Here is a 20,744-nt window from a genome sequence, read left to right as displayed (position 1 = left end):
TTTTGAGCTTATTGAATAAGACGACAAAGAAACAGAAGAGTGGTGGCGCGAGAACAACAGGCAGATGGTCACATCTTGGTCCAAAACGCCGTGAGGCAGATCCTGCATCAACGCCCAACGAGTCCATTCAAAAGCAGATGGTTTTCAACCTCTAAAAATGAACTAGCACCAAAACAAGAGGTCGAGAACTTCCATCCAGGTTACACATATACAAGATTGTCTGATAACTAGCTAACTGTTAGCCTGTCTGGTACGTACAAGAAATAGAACAAGCTAGGCTAACTGTTAGCTTGCTATATTGCTACATTAACCACATTAGGGTGGCATCTCTTCATGTACTTTTTTTAGGTGCACGACTTTTTTAATTTATACCATTTATACAACCAGCTGCTGCTTTGTTTCCTCATAAAGATTTGCCATTGTAAATAATGAACGTCAGTTTAACATTTACGAAAATTGCCCGGAGTGTTTCTGAGCAGATCAGGGAGCAAAAGTCATTCGTAAGACATCCGACACCATGGGATATTTGCTCAGGATAATCTTTCAGGAATTTGGCAAGATGTTCGACATGTGTGCAACCCATTTTACAATACAAGCCACCTTCCTGGTTCTCAAAGAGAGCCAAAAACAAGCCGGACTGGAACCAAACAGTAATTGATTGGCTCCTGTCGCAAACTTGCCTCTTGCCGGGACCAATTAGCGAGACGGGTTTCTAGGGAGTTGTCTCCCTGGCGACATGGATCCAATCCGTGCCGAAAGCGTACAGATGCTTCACATTGTTGGGTGGAGGGAAAAGCAAAAGAGAGGGAAAGATAAAGGCCTGACCTAAATACAGGTAATTCACCAAAGTGGATCAGAGGCAGCAGGCAGTGAGATGAATAGAAAGTTGCATCTTTCTCTTTAAACATGATTCCCTCCTCTTTCGTTTTTTTTTTTAACTACGATTGAGCGATGGAGCGGCAGCGTGACGCTAACTCATCTGTCACAATGGGAGACGTAGGACGAGCTGACAAACCATTTAAGCTTCCCTCCCACGCCGTAGAACAATGTTGAATAAAAAAAGCAGCATATGGGAATAACTTGAGAGCAGGACCTGAATAAACAACACACCAGGGACTATTATTAGCCCCTTTCACACCAACTCACACCAGAGGCGGAACAGCATTTAGTTACTCTTATAGAGTGAACTCACCAAAGCACATATTCACAAAGCTGTTGCAACTTAACATGTTCAGACAATTTGATGTGTAATGGCGATGTTAAACTTCGCACATTGGTTATGGTACGTCAATGTTGTGGTTCTACCGGCATTTGTACTTTTTTTTGGTGGGTATTCAAGGTGGCAGCGTGGGCAGTGAGTCCTGACTCCAGAGTGTTAAACTTCACACTGTGCTACGGTGCCACTACCCACTTCTGTTACGATTCTGATACGACGCCATATGTCGGCAAATTAGCAGGTCAACTCACCGCATGAGCCTCTCTGTGTTGAAAGCAATTGTCGCTGTCATGCACAAGTGCGAACTTGGACTTTGGACACTGATCTGTCTGAAAGGCACAGGTGAAGAAATACCAGCTTACTGTTCAGCCAGTTACTGGAAACGGAGTGCAAAAGTGGCTAAAGTCTGCGACAATTACTTTTAACATAGAAGGGGAAAAAGCAGTGAGTGACACTGTTACAATTGTTACTCTGGTTAGCCGCTAGCTAGCGAATCAGTACATGGGACAAGAGAGGAAGTGACAAAAGGACAGAAGAGTGCAAGGACAAAATTTGTCACTCTGATTCAAGACAGTCCGTCCTTGTGCTAAATATTTATATTCAGAAGATGGATGGGAGATTAATAAAGAGGATTTGTTGTACTTTTCAGTAAGCTTGAAACACTAAAAATAATCTGGTTTGCTGCAAAACCACACAATTAACATAAACCCAACAAAAGCTTCAATTTGCCTTCAATCAAGGACTTGAAGAAGCTCTTTTCGGTTTGAGCTTCGTCAATCAAGCATACCGGCCTGATCTGACCTCTGAACACTGTCAACGACGTCATTTTCACATTAAACAACATTGGCGGTTGTAGTTTCAGCAATCGACATGAAACGCAAAACAAAACATTACAATTTCATCAGTCCACTTCCGATGTGTCAAGCTGTGGGTCCGTTCATCATCCGCGATAAACGAACCGCGATGTAGCAAGGGATTACTGTAATTTGAATTTCAAGTGACGTCAGCAGCGCGGCGGTTGTTTACAAAAAGGACAAAGATTGATCACGGGATGACAAAGATGACGAAGGCCCCACGTACTACCGGCATCATTAGCGGCTTTGTTTCTAAGTGACACGGAGGACAAAGAGTTTGAAGGATTTAAGGATTTGGAGTGACACAGAAGGTTTGAAAAACGATTATGGCTTTTACGCACGCCCGGTCCTACTCTACGGAGCTCTCTTTCACCTCCGTGGATAGAAGTCGGAGGCCGGCGCTCGGGCGGGTGGCTGTCCGGGGATGGTGGATGGGGCTCGGTCATGGCTTTTACGCACGCCCAGTCCTATTCTATGGATCTCTCTTCCACCTCCGTGGCTGGAAGTCCACGCCGCCACACGCCTGGAAGTTTGTTTTGTTAAATAAAGTGCCGTTTACCAAACCCACGTCTTTCCTTGTACTTTGTTAATGCTACAATATAGTTATATACTAGATCTGTGGAATAACAATGAGGCTGACGTCAGGGCACACGCGCGGCGTTGTTGACAAAGGACGAGGAATTTGATCGATGGATTTAATGATTTAGAGTGCACAGATGGTTTGATAATATTATTGCTTATATAATAGTTATTTGATATCTAATTTATATATCGTTATATGGGCCTGTGGAATATTTTGAAGTGCAAGCGCCGTCAGCGGCGCGCACCCATTGTTGACAAAGGATGATCGATGGATTTAATGAATTGGAGTGACACAGATGGTTTCATAAACGTGTTATTTATGTAATAGTTTTTTTTAATAACTCTGAATGTTACGTCAGGCCCATTCTCAGCTCTTCGTTTGTGTTTATGTCACGTTAGCATACCTATCGTTTAGCCTGTTGTTGCTCGTTCATGTCTGTTCTTGGTGTTGGATTTTGTCGAATAAATTTCCCCCCAAAATGCGACTTATACTCCGGAGCGACATATATGTTTTTTTTCATGTTATTGTGCATTTTATGGCTCATGCGACCTATATTCCGGAGCGACTTTTAGTCCGAAAATTACAGTACATAAAAATCTGGATCGCAAAAATATTTTATAAAAATACTCAACTGTACTCTTTAACTTACTTGAGACATTATTATTACTTAGTTTTAGGTCCAGAAAAATTGACTTTATGATGAAAACTTTATGATGAGCAGGACATACCTTGTAGAGACAAACAAGCAACGTGCAGTAGCTCAGTGGGGAGCGAGCTTGGTTCTCTATATATTGATTTTTTTTTCATGGCGTACTGTATGTGTTGTGCGGAACGGCACCAGGCTGTGTTTTGTAAATTTGTACTATAGGGCCGGCATGAAGTTCCCACAGGTAATTGATGAGAAATTGAGAAGCTGTAATTGGATCTTATGAGATCTCATGTCCGAAACCTGCCCGCATGTGTTTGTGTGCGTGTGTGAGAGAGAGAAAGAGATAGAGGAGTCCACGACTGCTACTATTGAGTCCTACTCTTGTATAATGCATTGTCCATTTACAGGCCAAATGCCTCATTAACTAGATTGCACTTCAGTAGAGAGTCGAACTACACCAAGCCAAACAAACAATCTTAATTTAGGTCAGCAGCGTCAGTCTGAAATAATTTGGATCCGTGTCTTGCAATGTCAACAAAATTTGAAAGCCAATTGGTGTTTAAAAAAAAAGGGGGTCAAAATGACCAAAATTCACATCATATCATTATTTTAATTTTGGGTTTGACAGTGATCAAACTCGGCCATCATGGTGCACCCACACACAATTACGCAATCCACTGTACATGTGATTCCATTTTGATTAAAAAAAGAAAAATGACCATAACTTCTGGAATGACTTAGACTTAGACAAACTTTATTGTCATTTTGTCAACACTAGGTGTACACAAAACGAAATTTCGTTGCATACGGCTTTCAACAATGTAGTGGTATTTCGGCTGGTTAAAAAGTGACATTCTATATAAAAATATGAAATAAGATAATTATAAAGTACAAAGTGCAGCAGTGATAAAGAATGTAAACAGTGCAGGAGACAAAAGCAGTATTTACAAGTGTGCAGAGGAATGCTACGTTTGAATGTTCAACAGTCTGACGACAGCAGGGAAAAAACTATTGCAGAACCTGGTGGACCTGCAGCGGATGCTGCGAAACCTCTTCCCAGAGGGCAGCAGGGAGAACAGTCCATGGTGGGGGTGTGATGGGTCACTGATAATATTACGGGCTCGGGACACGCAGCGCTGGGATGACAAGTCCTGAATGGAGGGAAGAGGAGCCCCGATGATCCTCTCTGCTGTCCTCACCACTCTCCTCAGGTTCTTCCAATCGGAGGCGCTGCAACCTCCACACCACACCGAGAGACAGCTTGTCAGAATGCTCTCTATGGTGCTTCGGTAGAACGTCCTCATGATGGGTGGGGGCAGGTGGGCTCTCCTCATCCTCCGCAGGAAGTACAAGCGCTTCTGTGCCCTCTTGACCAGTGTTGTGGTGTTCACAGTCCAGGTGAGGTCGTCTGTGATGTGGACTCCCAGGAATTTAGTGCTGCTGACCACCTCCACAGCTGAGCTGTTGATGATCAGTGGAGCGTGGTGAGGCTGGTTCTTCCTGAAGTCGACGATGATCTCCTTCGTCTTCTCCACATTCAGGATCAGGCTATTGTCTCTGCACCAGCCCACCAACTGCTCCACCACCTCTCTGTAGTCCAGGTCGTTGTTGTCCCTGATGAGGCCCACCACCGTTGTGTCGTCTGCAAACTTCACGATGTGATTGGTGGTGAACCTGGGGGCGCAGTCGTGTGTCATCAGGGTGAACAGCAGGGGGCTCAGGACGTAGCCCTGAGGGGAGCCTGTGCTGAGGGTGATGACATCTGAGGTGTTCTGTCCGACCCGGACTGACTGAGGTCTGTTGGTGAGGAAGTCTAGCAGCCAGTTTCGAAGGGGGGTGCTGAAGCCCAGGTGTTCCAGTTTTTCCACCAGATGTTGTGGAATGATGGTGTTAAACGCTGAGCTGAAGTCCAGGAACAGCAACCGCACGTGGGTGTTCCTCTCCTCCAGGTGAGCCAGGCTCAGGTGAAGAACGGAGGAGATGGCATCCTCAGTAGAGCGGTTCTGCCGGTAGGCAAACTGGAACGGATCGAATGTTGGGGGGAGTCTGGAGACGATGTGTTCTTTGAGCAGCCTTTCGAAGCACTTCATCATGATGGGAGTCAGTGCCACAGGTCTGTAGTCATTCAATGAGGTGATTTGAAGTTTCTTCGGCACCGGAATGATGGAGGCAGCCTTGAAGCATACTGGCACTTTGGCTTGGTCCAGTGAGATGTTAAAAATGTCTGTGATGACACCAGCCAGCTGGCCTGCACATTCCTTGAACACCCGCCCAGGTATATTGTCGGGGCCTGGGGCCTTACGTGGGTTGACTCTTCTCAGAGTCTTCCACACGTCGGCTGAGTCAAGGCAGAGGGCCTCCTCTTCCTGGTGGGGAACAGTTTTAACTGCAGGAGTGCTGTTTAGTGCCTCAAAACGCCCAAAGAAGTTATTTAGACCATTTAGGAAGTCAGCATCAACCTCACCCACCGGGGGGGGAGGGTAAGTTGTAGTCCGTGATCGCCCGTATGCCTTGCCACATACTCCTGGTGTTATTGGCGTCGTGGACAAAATCCTGAATTTTTCGACTGTGGCTTCGCTTCGCTAGCCTGATGGCACGGTTCAAGTTGGCTCTCGCTGTCCTCAGTGCCTCCTTGTCGCCAGACTTGAAGGCTGAGTTCCGTGCTCGTAGCGTATGACGTACCTCCTCAGTCATTCAGGGTCTTGAGTACTTTAGTTGGGTTTCGTGGATTGTTGGAAGAGTTTTGAAAGTGTCTGAGTTCGTGGTTGACCGATTATCAGCCGATTATCCAGAGTTGTATTTTTGTTTTTCGCTCAATTAACGATTGTCATTTGGAAACTCGGGGCTCCATGGGTGAAAGTAGGCTGTCATTTATTGATGTTGCTCAACATGCAGCCTAGTTCTTCCCTTAGTCACCATGGTAACAGAAGCCAGACTCATCATTGGCCCAGCGGTATACGTGGGGCAAGGTGAGCCATACCTCATTTGCAAGAGACAGGATCGCCCTCTCAAAACAGGCGAAATCTAGCAAGACAAAATAATAAAGTGCGGAAAGTCTTTTTTTTTTTTTATCCCTGTGGTATTTTGACAAAAGCGTGCTGCAGAAATGTTATCGCTTAAATTCTGAATCGAAAGCATAATATGTCTTTAAGGTGTCACTGCAGTTTTCCGTCGGCGGATCGATAAGCACAAAAAGCCACCATGACTATTTCAGCTCACAATGACAGAAACGTGCAGGAAAATCAAGCGGAAACATCACAAATGTTTATCGTTTTTGAGAAAATGAATTCTAAAAGATTAAATCCTCCACATAAGAGAGAGCGATCCACTAATCGCTCTCACACTAATTTCCCCGGAGTGAATATTTAGAGCACATTACAAAGATGATATTTTACGCCGCGCCTCGCTTCTCTTCATTGCGCCCGAAACGACGCAAGGCCTTTGCTGGTTCCTGAGATGGATGCTAATTTCATCTGCGGTAGATGATGACACAGCAGATATCATCTCGTGGTTGTCTTCAAAACATGAAATAAACACAAACTGTGTTTTTATTTTTATGCCACTGATAATCCTTTTAACTAATCCTCATCGAATCTCTCACAATGTTAATCCGCCAGGCGTGATGGCCCATATAAACATTGCGAATGGAGACCCGGCGTGAATAATGACATTGTTTTGGTTCATTTGTTGGCAACAACTTAAGGCTTTCACATGCTGGCAGGCTAATGCGTTAATTTTATTGTTGTACATGACCAGCGTTAGCCAATAAACAAAATCATAATCGCAGATAATCTTACTAACATGACACTGTGTTGCCAATTTAGACGGAGTACTGCCTAACATTTAGAACAGTGGTTCCCAAAGTGGGCGGTACCGCCCCCCTGGGGGCGGTGGAAAGATCTGGGGGGGCGGTGAGGAAGAAAGGGGCGGTAGGGGGGCGGCAGTCGATTTGTACACAACACGCCGCTCTGGCCCAGTCAGATCCGACAGCATAGACTACAAAAGCAAAAGCTCAGGTTTGTAATTTCAAGCTTGTAATGTTCAGAATTTTATCTTATAATAAAAACCGCATTCTGGCGGTCAACATCATCTTGAGTTCAAGTCAACATGAAATTGGGGACTCGCCAGAACGCGCCGTGTTGTGTTGTGTTGAGCTGGTTAGGGCAGTGGTCCCCAACCACCGGGCCGCGGACCGGTACCGGTCCGTGGGTCACTTGGTACCGGGCCGCCAAGCCGCACAGAAAATTACTGACCGCGGGGATCTACGACTTCTTCTTAGTGAGTTCCAGCCTGATGTTGAGAAGCTTATGTCCCTGCACCAAGCACATCCATCCCATTAATATTACGTGTGAGACAATGAAGGTTACTGGTGGAATGTTTATTTACGATTCTATGTTGCTGAAACAGTTAAAACTGCTAAAAAATAAATTGGTTTACTAAATACTGAATTGGGTTTTATTTGTGAAATACACATTTGTGTTTAACCTTTCTCTTTTCAAATTGCAGCAAACCAAATATCAAGAAAGAGGTGTTTGTTTCCATATGTGCCTTTGGGGGGGGCGCTAGGAATTCACTGGGGAGCCAAAGGGGGCGCCAGCCTGCAAAAGTTTGGGAACCACTGATTTAGAACTAAGGACTGTCATGTTTTCAAAGGATTTTTTCCGATATTAAAAAAACACAGCCATGGCTTGGAGAAGGAAGGCAAAATGCACAATGTGAAAACCATACAAGTGAAAAACAACCAATTGTGAAGAAGAAAGAAGGAAAAATCAGTCACATCAATTTTGTACTCCCAGCAAAATTAATTCATTTTCAGTTTTGAACCAAGACCTTGCTACCCCATTATTATAACAAACTGTAGTATTATTTGTGAAGAAACTGGTAGCACACGACAGGCTAAAGCATACAACACTGTCGGTTTTATTAGCGTTGGGAAAAGCAAGGAAGTTGGCAACAGAAATAGAAAGAAAAGAAATAATTCATGCAAACTCTCCTTTGGGTTGAAAATTAGAGCGCTGCACCAAGAAGGAGAACGCCGTTTAAAAGCAAATTTATGGCAGCCATTAGGGTGTCAAGAGGAGCCCTTTTTCCCCTCCTAAACTGATGGGTTCTTCCGCAATGTGGGGCTTAAATGGCTTGATCGAGAGGTTGAAAGTAGCTAATGCTATTTCTTAATGAACACAAACATATACAGTGGAATGTGGAAAGTTACTAACGTCCACTGATCTGGGAAGAATTTCTACCAGATTGTGAAGTGGATCTCTGTTCTTGTTCATCCCAAAACCAATGAACGAATGAACGAATGAACGAATGAATGAATGAATGAATGAATAAATGAATCCATCCATATAAATAGTCATTCACTGTGCTAGCGAGCTAGCGGGTTAGTGACACATGCATGGGCGGATGGCTAAGTCTGAGTGACATAAAAGCCAAAATAACCTGAACATATTGTTATGGCTTTGGGAGCTCTTCCGAGTTTTCAAATCCACTCTTGATGACAACGTGATGGTATGTCAGTGAGCTAGCTAGCTAGCAGCTAACATTTGCAGGTAGCTCCCTGGACTTATGTATCTTGCTCTATCCTTACTCTGCGTTCATTGCCAAGCTAATTGAGTATGTTCCGTTTCTAAAGCACAATGGTAGACTTTAACAATGTTGCGAGCTGTGCTTTAACCCACAAAGAAGTTTTAATTTAATAAGCAACCAGAACAGACAGCGTGTGGGTGTTTGTATAAAAGTAAAAGCTCGGTGGGAAGCGCCACAAGCAGACACGACAAAAGGTTGGCAATTCTTAACGATGAAAAGGTGGCTATGGGCTAATTTGGGGGGCACTAATTTAAAAAGTAAATTGGCTAGATGACAGGAGGATATAAGGCAGCACGACAGGGGGGTGGGCAAAGCCTCGTTTGGCAGCTTTTAAAGCACAATGGCGCTCCCTACACGGAGTTATGCCGGGAGAGAAAAAAGCTACGGAAGGTACAGAAAGAAAATATTGAGAGGCTTAGCCAGAATCTCATCTTTATTCTGTCATGTTTTGATAAGAGCTCATAAAAACATTTATACGATTACAATAAAAAGTTGTGTTCTGTTAATGACAGCGTCAAATTTGATGTGTCATTTTGATAAAAAGGCTCACAGTATGTAGAAGCCAGTAGACGGCTCAGCTTATTAGGTTGGACGTTTGTGTGTCTGTGTGGATAATTTAGATGATACAAAAACATCTAATAGATGCATTGCATTGTACATGAAAGGAGACATATCAAGAAAAATAACTGTCTAATCTTTTCTTACTGTATCAGCCGATTTACCGAAATGTCTGCGAGCAAGCTATTCTGAATTTTGACTAAAAAGCTTGTTGGATGTAGTTCAGTTTTTATGTCCATCAATTGACGTCCTCTGCTTTCTGGAATGAAATAAAAAGATAAACTGCAATTATCTCAGCTCATAAACAAAGTTTACACACAGACATTAAACAGATTTATTACAACACCTGTTTTTCACTAATTGTACAAAAATATCTCCGTTAAAGAGGAAATATCTGAGCCTTTTCCGAACTTGTTGCTAATCAAAACAGCTTCACCTTCCAAAGTATAAAAACAGTCTCCATGTATTTCCATCCGTGAACAATATTTTTTCAACACTGCCAATATTGGGTATTCTTCTTCCAATATTAGCTCCAAAATCCCCATCTGCACTGCAGCAAACAAAATCTCCAAAATGCGGTAATTATTATTCAGTTGGCCGTTATTTTTCTACGAGTTCATTCAGGCTCTGGCTCACATGCATCGGGTTGGCAAACACACACAGAAACACACACACTTGGCTGCAGGAGAACACCAGCTGACAGGTGCTGCCTCTATGAGTGGCTCGCATCCACTCATTATGTACTCTGTGTGTGTGTGTGTGTCCACGTGCACGCACGTGCGTATGTCCCTGGGAGTCCAACCAGCCCACCCCCTCACCTCTCCACCTGCACTTCCTTCCTTTTCTTTCCCACCAACTTTCCCACCATCCTTCTTAAAAAAACAAAAACTCTTCTCTCGCCATCTCATATAGTACGAGAGCGAGATGAGCTATAAGGGCACACCTGGGCCTGCCATGAATACAAAAACATTTTTGAGTCCCCGAAGAGTTTTGGGAGTGCTGAGACCTCTTCAGCTGATGGCTCCATCCTTCTCAGTACGAGTTGCAAAGTGAGCGAGCAAATGAGAATAGCAATTAGGTTAGAAAGCGAAAGCTCATCAACGCATGTTTTACAGGCGAGAAAGAAAAGCGCAGCGTTTATTTTGAGTGTGTTTAATGGCAACAATACAAGTCGCGTCATATGTTTTTTTGTAATTGCCTAACTATAGTATAGTCCCAGGTTTTTATCTTGAACAATATTTCATAAATATATTCCTTTGCTTCTAAAAGAGATTTGATTATGGAACTAATGCTCTACAGGTCAGGTTTTTGTTAGTTGGCTACAATTGGGTTTTAATTACTATATCCAATTGTGATTTTTTTAAATTTAATTCAGCCACTCAAACAATTAAATGTTACAGCTCTGAATCTATGCTTATGCGTATGAAAATATGTATGTGTGTGCGTGCGTGTATGTTTGTGTGTGAGCAACTACAAAAGCATCCTGATTATAGCATCACAATGAAAGGATTGAAGTTGAACCATGAGAAAGTCACATGTTTGCAGAAATATATCTACCGCAAGCGTCTACATCAACACGGCGGGGCATCTGAACACGCTTGCCGGATCCGGGCACGTTGGGAGAGAAAGAAAAGAGCAGCAGGTGATGTCTGGCGAGGTAAGTGACGAATTCACGGCCACCCGCTGGGTATCTGATGCAAGCTGCTTACAAAAAAAGAATCTCAACCAGGCTCCTTGCGGAAAACACACCGCTGGATCTTTTGATGCCACAGTCGAATATGAAAGAAAACCAGCTAAATCTGCAGTAAACATAATCAAACATTTTTGATTCCACATGAAGCTTGGGTTGTTTTTGGCAAGCAACAACTGCCGTGAGGTCTCGCTGTGAGAATGAAACAGCACTACGCTTGATATTAAATCCATTTTCCGTTGCGGATCGGCCAGAAAAACTACACTAGCTCTGCTGCTAATTGGTAGAAGACTGGAGGTGCTTATAGCCTTCCAAAATCTTAAAAAAGGGGAACAATAAAGGCCTGGCAACTTAAAAAAAAAAAAGAAAAAAAATCAATTTCTTGCCTGTTCAAAACTCTAACTCTTCATAAGCGTATTAAATATAAATAATCGATCCCTGCGTAGATCACTCTGAGCCTTGCGACATTACAAAAAAAAAAGAATTGGCCAACACTAGCTTCAACTATTGGTACAAATTTTATTTTTGTCATAATAGGATGGATTAAATAGATGAGTCATGCCCGAAACAAAACAAAAAGTGGCTTGAAGCAGCCATTACGGGCAAATATATTTGGATAAACCCCAACCAAAGACTTTGCCCAAATTAACACCAACTGTAAGAGGAAACTGCATTATTTTGGTCTGGTCCTACTCATGCAGGCACAGCATGTTTGATTATTACATCAAGGAGTAAAATCATAAAAAAGATGGGTTTCTGAAGAACTGAAATTCTCTTTTGGTGTTGATAATGCCTGAATTAACAAATGGCATGGCTTTGCTGGCAGACAGAGCGTAGGGAATTAATTGAGAGGTTGACTCACCCAGACCAGGGGGGTTTTCAGGACATGGCGGCAGGGGCTTGGGCGAAGGCGGCCGATTTGCGTGCGGTCGCGCGGTGGGCCCCGCCTGCTCGCCCGTGGCCAGGTAGCTAGCCGCGGTAGCGTTGAGCCTGGAAATGTTGTAAAAGTAGAAATGATGTCCGCTGGCGTTGTTACGAGAGCCGTTGCGCACGTTGTTGAAGCGGCTGAAGAGGTCGAAGCGCTGCGAGTAGACATCAAAGTAGAGGATCATCATGATGAGGAAGTGGAGCAGGCAAAGGAACAGGACGCCCTTGCAGATGCGCTCCAGAGTTCGGCCCAACATCAGCCGGGTCATGGCCGAGGACGACGAGCGGCGGACGACCGCCGGCCACGACGAAGATGGCGCGGCGCCGTTGCAATCATGCGCTCATCGCGACGGCCTTGTGGTCGATATCCCGATGGAGAAGAATACTACAGCGCATGCGGTTCACCTTTCTTTGCATTGGGTCTCTGGGAGACACACGGGGGCTCCAATCAAATCCCAAGCTGCCACTTTGGTCCCAAAGTTCCCCTGCATGACCGTCGGATCCAAAACAATTTGATCAGAACGGATCCTGGGTAGACGGAGCACGCTCGAGCAAGGATAATGAGCGTTATCTCAGGTATAAGGCAATGCGATATGTGCTCATGCTCCAACGGCGGTTGGCGGCCATTCAGATGAATAAAAACATGGTAACGGAGTTCCGGCAACAGGTCATCCTGTTGCCGTCTGGGATGTTGGCGATGTAGACCTCCTGGATAGTGGTCTCAGGCACCTAAGGGGACAAAGTGAAATTAAGTCAAATCAAATTGGAGTAGAATCTCAACTAGGGCTGTCCTTATCCAATATTTTTTTTTACAATATATTATTTCAGTGATTATTCCATTGATTAAATGAATAATCGTATACATTATTTGCATTAAAATGTGTAAAAAACAATTATTTGCAACAATTATCAGATCAGTTCTCACTTATCAGATCAGTTCTCACTGGCTCTGGGTATAACCAAGCCATGATCACAAATATACGGACAGTTTCCTGATTCCAAAAAAAAAGAATCGTATTTTCATTTGAGCAACGAATCCTGTTAAAGATCCAACCCGTTTCATTCCTGATTAAAATAAGTCTAAGAGTTTTTAGTAAAAGTAATTAAAAAACCCCACTTTCCTAAGTGTCCTTCTCCACTTCAAAAATCTCACTTTCCACACACAAAGCCCATCTTTACAAAGTGTCTTTACTGACACCGCCAATTCATTACTCTTTCAGCACGCAGCCAAAAAAGGTCAGTGGAAATGATTCTTCAACAAAACAAGGATGAGAACAATTGTATCCCTGCAGTTGTTGTTTGAGCATTGAAAGACATGTAAGGTAAAAAAGAGCTTGTTTTTTATTCCACACGGCTGGCTTGTTTGTCTCGCAGCGGGAGAAACTTCTTCATTAAAAACTTGGTGGAGGAACAGAAGAATGAGGCCATTAAATGTGCTACTGAGAAAACTTCTCCAGAGGTCCTCATGATGAAAAAACACATGTTTGTGTCATATTTTATCACCAAGTAGTGTTGTTAGCGATACAACCCCCCCCCGCACAAATTTGACGGAATGTTTACTGCAAATCTTAAGATGGACTATTTAAGGTTTTCTTGCCCCCCAACACCTTGTCTTTATTGGCATTTAATTTTTTTATCTTTTTAATTTTTGCGTTTTGTCAAATTTTGTCAGACCTTTAGTTGAAATTTTTTTTTTCTAATTCTTTCCCCTCCAGTGCATCGCAATAATCATCAATTCTAGACAGATTTTCGCTATTCATGGGCCGAACCAGTTTCTATCAGTCACGAACGTACAGCTCTTGTATTGGCTCCCATTATTCAACTCTGTACCAAAATAAGTGCCCCATGAGCATTAGCATCAGCTATTAGCCATACACAGAGATGGGACCAAGTCACACATGTGCAAGTCTCAAGTGAGTCTCAAGTCTTAACCTTCAAGTCTCAAGTAAGTCCCAAGTCATTTTTTTCTTGGGCAAGTCAAGTCAAGTCTTAAATAGGTCAAGTGAAGTCCAAGTCAAGTCCTTTAATAGGTCAAGTCCCAGTCAAGTCACCTTATTATTGCAATTTTACCCGCAGAATCTGATCTTAGTAACATGAAAAGATATAAGTAACTTTAAGTAACCATCATTGTCCAATGTGTCTAACCTGTTTAAAAAATATGACAATAATTTGGATTTGCACTGTAATTACTGATATTCAGTAAAATACACCATGGAATCAAACAAAAAAGAAATTACCTCATACAATGATTGACAGCTCAATCGAAACAAATGAACGTCTGCCGACAGTGTCTGACACATTTGAGTTGCAAATATGAAAAATTAATCTGAAAAAAATCTGAAAGAAGAAACACATTAAAGAGCATTAGAAACATTTTATGTTTCATCTGTAACATCTGGAGACACCAGAGCTCTATAAACTTCAAACGGACAAAGTCGTCTGGCTGTCTGAAATGTTTCTGTTGCATACCTTGCACTGTGCTGTCCGTCTTTTGCCGTCATAAAGGTAATTACGATAGCCGAAGGTACCGCTCCCGCTGACATGTTTGCGCATGTCTGATATAAAGGGGCGTGATTCTCCAATAAACACGTTCGGTAGGTAGAGAGGGCACGACTGATTGATTGACAGGGTAGCGATCCAATCATGACAACGCCATTCTCAGCCTGCGCTCCTACCGTGTTATCGATATTACTTTTTTAAATGTATTATTAATTTCATATTCAAACTGAAAACAAACTAAATAACACGGAAGTCATTCAAGTCATCGTGTCTCAAGTCAAGTCAAGTCCCGAGTCTTTAACTTCCAAGTCCAAGTCGAGTCTCAAGTTTTTTTATTTTTGTCAAGTCAAGTCACAAGTCATCAAAACAGCGACTCGAGTCCAAGTCACAGTGACTCGAGTCCCCATCTCTGGTTAGCGTGTGTTTAGCCATGTTCATAAAATGTTGAATTCGATTGTCAATAAATACATTTCAGTTCAAGAATGAGTCAATAAGAAGCCCAAGTGACTTATTTTTTACTATGCACAGTCCCGAAGAAATGTGGGAATATAAGATGGCCTCCTGAGTGTTTAACTTTATCTATTATTTTATGCAGTTGGAGTATTTACATTTAATAGCTCGGCAGGGCTCCGTCGTGACGTTGGCGCTGACACAATTACGACGGCAACTCTCTCGACGGTGTGTGTTCTCTAAAACTTAAAGTGCAACGTTATGTCTGGGAAGATGCACGGCGCAGCAGATCTCGAAAGGCGAAGAGGATTAAGCGACATTGCGTGCATCTACGCTGTATGTATGTGCTTGTGTGTGTGTGAATCAAATCAGTCGAGTGCAGTCGCTTGGGTCACGGCTTTAAATTGAAGACTTTAATTCAAGATGAAGGAGCATTGGAAGGGAAATGTTTCATGCCGTTCTCTCATCATTTCTGCTCTCGTCACATAAATGTAATGGATGCCTCACGCGCAGCTGCAATGTTTTATCGCAAGTTGACACACGTGCACGTCCGCGCACACACACAAACATGATTCTAAAGAACCATGGAACCTCAAATATAAATTGTAAGTAAATGTGAAAATGGTTTATCACATTGATTTGGAGTCATTTAATCGTGCCAGTGTACCTAATGTTGTGGCTGGTGAGTGTCTTTTCCTGTGTGTGTGTGTGTGTGTGTGTGTGTGTGTGTGTGTGTGTGTGTGTGTGTGTGTGTGTGTGTGTGTGTGTGTGTGTGTGTGTGTGTGTGTGTGTGTGTGTGTGTGTGTGTGTGTGTGTGTGTGTGTGTGTGTGTTTCGCAGATGTTTTCAGTAGAGCCCTTAGGCTTATTGTATATCCTCAACTCATGTGGAAGATGACATTTTGTCTCATTCGAGCGGGAACAATGTGGATGTAAAAACCAAAAACAATCATATGTTTATGGCTCATGACTGGAGCTTGAGGAGACGTTATTGTGCAAAAATTGCAAAAAGCAAACATTTAACCACCTGCAGATCGCTCCTCCTTTCACCTTTCTCCTTTAACCTACCTCAAGTTGCTGCTTATCAAAAATGCATCAGCAAGGCTACACCTGATCATCTGGAGCACATCTTGCTGGAGGCAAGTTTAGTTCCCCAAGCCCACAGCACAACACAACACAACTTGACAGGCAGGCAGGCAGGCAGGCAGGCAGGCAGGCAGGCAGGCAGGCAGGCAGGCAGGCAGGCAGGCAGGCAGGCAGACAGACAGACAGACAGACAGACAGACAGACAGACAGACAGACAGACAGACAGACAGACAGAAGCAATGCAAGGTTGCTAGCTCAGAACTACGGTAGCTAAAATGCCAGGTGGGAAACCACAACTTCCTGGTTAATTTTAAGCATGGGTCCTTGAGAGTATTTTGTGCCTCTAGATCAGTGGTTCTTAACCTGGGTTCGATCGAACCCTAGGGGTTCGGTGAGTCGGTCTCAGGGGTTCGACAGAGACTCCACTGAGGAGGTCCGAACAAACCTGATTTCTTGTGTAAATTCTGATTTGCCAGTATGTAATTTGTTGTGAGTTCATGCATTGTGTTGGTTTTGTTCGTTGAACAAGGTGATATTCATGCACGGCTCATTTTGTACACTGGTAAAAAACATCTATGTCTTGAATTAAAAAAATAATAATAATTCACTAACTTAGACTTAGACTTAGACTAACTTTATTGTCATTTTGTCAACACTGGGTGTACACAAAACGAAATTACGTTGCATACGGCTTTCAACAATGTAGTGGTATTGCGGCTGGTTAAAAAGTGACATTCTATATAAAAATATGAAATAAGATAAGTATAAAGTACAAAGTGCAGCAGTGATAAAGTATGTAAACAGTGCAGGAGACAAAAACAGTATTTACAAGTGTGCAGAGGAATGCTACGTTTGAATGTTCAACAGTCTGACGACAGCAGGGAAAAAACTATTGCAGAACCTGGTGGACTGCAGCGGATGCTGCGAAACCTCTTCCCAGAGGGCAGCAGGGAGAACAGTCCATGGTTCACGAGGGGTTCGGTGAATGTGCGTATGAAACTGGTGGGGTTCGGTACCTCCAACAAGGTTAAGAACCACTGCTCTAGATGTCCGACAAACTTTGTGTGTGTCAAACTGGTATTGGACACTAATTTTTCTAACTCTCCAGGGCTACAAAATAAATATCTGGGATTTATGGGAGTTCTATATGGAGCCCCTAAAATACACATTTTGACAACACCATCATATTTAATTTACGCAACAGTTGCTGATGTCATTTTTTTGAATGGATTACACGGCTGTCATGGAAGGCGACATCATGACAATTTTTGAGTGAGGAGGGGGGGGGGGGCGTGTAATATCGAAGCAAGTGCTTGGGAATTTAGGTCATTTGTTGGTCATAAAACATAAATATGCAGCGGGATGGCAGTGAGTATGCTTCATTCAGGCTCTAATACATAGGTGTCAAACTCAAGGCCGGGAGCCAGACACGACCCGCCACATCATTTTATGTGGCCCGCAAAGACAAATTGTGCATGGACTTCATGTGTCCATACTAAAATTACAAACTGTCTTTACTTTTGTAAAATAGAGAAATTGCTAGCAATTTTTATTACCATTCATCTTAAAAGATTTCAACAGTTTTTCCTAGTCTGTGATTTCAAAACTAGTTATCATCAATTTGTTGTGTAGCCTATACTGTATATAATATAAAGCGTTGACAGTCACAATGGCTCTCAGACGGAAACTATGACTACGATGCGGCCCGCGACAAAAATGAGTTTGACACCCCTGCTCATTGATGTGAAGTACGTCAATGCGTTTACAGATCCACAGCGAAATATTACCCAACGCATAATAGTAAGTGAGTGGCTCGCTTGGGGCATTTATTTACTCAACTCCAGATGATTTTAGAAGCATTACAGCACTAATGATCAACATGCTCAGTGGGGATCTCATTTCTTTTTACAGGTTTTACTTTGGCGACAGTTTGAAGCCACTAGCAATACAGCTTGATTAGGTTAGCACTTTCTGTGCTGATTCCATCAAGCCAAACAAACCGCCGTCTGTTATGTAAACACTAACACCAGCGTGTGACTTAAAAATCATGACATAGCCAAAACGCCATCATTGTTTTTACTTTTCGAGCGAGCGGGCTTGAGGCGCGCTGTCGCCCAGTTGAGATGAATCAGACGCTCGGCCGCGTGCTGACCTTTAGCTGTTCATTAAAGCAAGGAGAGGCCGGGCCTCCCCGGTTTACCGTTCATATCCCTGAATCCCTTGTGTGGTCCTTAACAGAATGTCAGTAACAGCAGAACAACACAAACTGGAATCATTACTACATTTTCTTGGTTGACTGTGGAAAAAATATATATTGACAGTGGTAAGGCGAAGGTCACACTGCAGATTTTAATGCTCAATGCAGACTTTTACATAAAATCATTTTTGTGTGCGTCTCTTTACATATCAAAGCTACCTTCGTCTGTCTGGCGTGAGAACCAAATGTGTCCCGCATGTGCAGAAGAAGAGACAACATTGTGCAGCACGTATTGGCTCATCTTTTTATCGCCTCATAAAATACAAAGGACCGATGCGAGAGGCGGTATAAATATTTGGGGGAAATGAGGTGAGGCATTTCGATCTCCGGAGACGTCTACTAAAGATGACAACACATCTCTGCCGTGCATTACAAATGAACAGTCTGTGCGGCTGAATTACTACTATCACCATAAACGTCCACTTTATGCACTTCATGTTTCAAGTGGGATCAAACTAAAGTCAAATACTATAAAGTCTATACAGTTACTCAAAACAACTTTGCAGATTATATCTTATCAGACTTTATGATCAATATAATCGATTCTATAAATAATCAGTCATGACGGCCCTAAAATAAATGATTTTTAAGAAAATGCCAGACTTACTGCCAGTGGTACATTTAACTGGCCCAAGACTGTGCTGTGTGTGTTACTGTAACTACAAAGGCAACAACAAAAAGCTAAAAGCAGCAGAGTAAAAAAAAATAAAAAATAAAAAAAAAATACAAAATAAGCAGCAGCAGCGCAAAGATGAAAAGCCCAAAGAGGGAGAAAATGTACTCAAGAGGGAATAAAACACAAGGCTCTTGGAGTACACAACACACTGCTTCTCAGCCGTCCAACGGTCTGAAGGAGGTCGGGGCTCTTGAAAATGAAAACATCCGACGGCTGCTCTTCAACCTGCACGTTGTTGCTCGTCATCACACGACAAGAGCCGCAAGTTGTTCAACCATAAACTTCGGGAAAAATATGCCTCTAAAGTTGCATGGATCCCTTAAGAGCCAAATAAAGATTTTCTAAGAATCCCATAAGATTTGCGAATGTCTTCAATGTCCCTGACCTCTGAAAAATGCCGTATTGGCCTGAATATAAGACGACCCTGATTATAAGACGACCCCCTCTTTTTCAAGACTCAAGTTTAAAAAAACACTTTTTGAACGCCAAATTTAATTTTTATACAGAAAATGATTACATCTGAAACAAATGATTATGACAATATATTCGAGAAAAAAAGCATGTTATTTTGCCTCCATCAAATCATGCAAAAACTTGTCTATCACATCTTAATATCTGAACATTTAAATATGTAAACTAAAGTGCAATCACATTTGTAAATGAATGGCTCTGGTTTTTGAAATGTAAATAAATACTGTGATAAAACAACAAAATTGCAATAACTGCATTAACCATCAAAGTGAAGTCTAACTGTACCTGCAGTCTTGAAACAAAACTGAATAAGGAAAAACATTGCAATAAAAGAATGCAAACTGCTACCGCTATTGTTGGGGCGCCTGAGGACTGTATAGGGGGTTGGCTCGGATGGTTATGCTTTTTTCGCCCCGGGTGTCGGTCAGAACACAGGAGGGAAGACGTGGTTCAGTTTTGAGTGCTTTACTGAATTATTGGCAAAAAAGTAACAGGCACTGTGGCTTATCGGGGCATACAGGCAAACTGACAAAAGAGTATAGGCACACGTTTGGTCGTAAGGATGTGAGAGGAGGTGTGTGTAGTGTACATGGGTGAGTCTTTGATTGTGTGAATGTGATTCTTGCGTGTGTGATTATTGTATGAAGCGTGTGAAGGGTGTGTGTGTGTGTGTGTGTGTGTGTGTGTGTGTGTGTGTGTGTGTGTGTGTGCGTGTGCGTGTGCGTGTGCGTGTGTGCGTGGTGTGTGTGTGTGTGTGTTTGTGGTGTGTGTGCGTGCGTGTGTGTGGTGTGTGTGGTTCTGCAACAGAAAGAAATACAGCACTTAAGTCAAAGCTCAACTTCTGACGTCACAAAACACTAGTAGACAGCACACATTACATAACTAACTGCGCGTAACAGTTCCGCTATACCAAATAACCATAAATGAAATACAGTAATCCCTCGCTACATCGCAGTTCGTTCATCATGGTTTCACTACATCACGGATTTGTTTTCCACATTAAAACATTTTTTAAAGTCAAAATTAAACTTCTAAATTGAGGAATTATGGCACAAAACTTGCCCACACGCCAGCAGAAGGCAAGGAGTGCCCACACAATTGCAGTGCGTACACTTGTACCTTTTTATAAAAAAAATCGTTATAATTAGCGTTCTAAAAACATATTTACAGTGGTGTACCTTGTTATAGAAAAATTGTTATAATAAAAGAGTTCTAAAAACATATTTACAGTATGTACACTT

At 42.7% G+C, this 20,744-nt stretch overlaps 1 protein-coding gene across 3 annotated transcripts in view; it reads right to left on the bottom strand.

The window, feature by feature from the left end:
* The window catches only part of b4galt2 (UDP-Gal:betaGlcNAc beta 1,4- galactosyltransferase, polypeptide 2), a 48,146-nt gene that overhangs the window by 22,625 nt on the left and 4,777 nt on the right, over positions 1–20,744 (bottom strand). For 2 of the 3 annotated variants that reach the window (XM_037275418.1, XM_037275419.1), the window contains exon 2: positions 12,002–12,795. In XM_037275418.1, coding sequence (XP_037131313.1) covers positions 12,002–12,335 — 334 coding nt within the window. In that variant the 5' untranslated portion in view covers positions 12,336–12,795. Of the gene's footprint in view, positions 1–12,001; positions 12,796–20,744 lie in introns of those variants that run through there. The other variant, XM_037275420.1, reaches the window with a different exon arrangement.

The sequence above is a fragment of the Syngnathus acus genome, chromosome 17, assembly GCF_901709675.1.
Source record: "Syngnathus acus chromosome 17, fSynAcu1.2, whole genome shotgun sequence".
Classification (NCBI taxonomy): domain Eukaryota; kingdom Metazoa; phylum Chordata; class Actinopteri; order Syngnathiformes; family Syngnathidae; genus Syngnathus; species Syngnathus acus.
The sequence above is the reverse complement of the archived record's forward strand: the minus strand, read 5'-3'. Positions and strand labels throughout refer to the sequence as shown.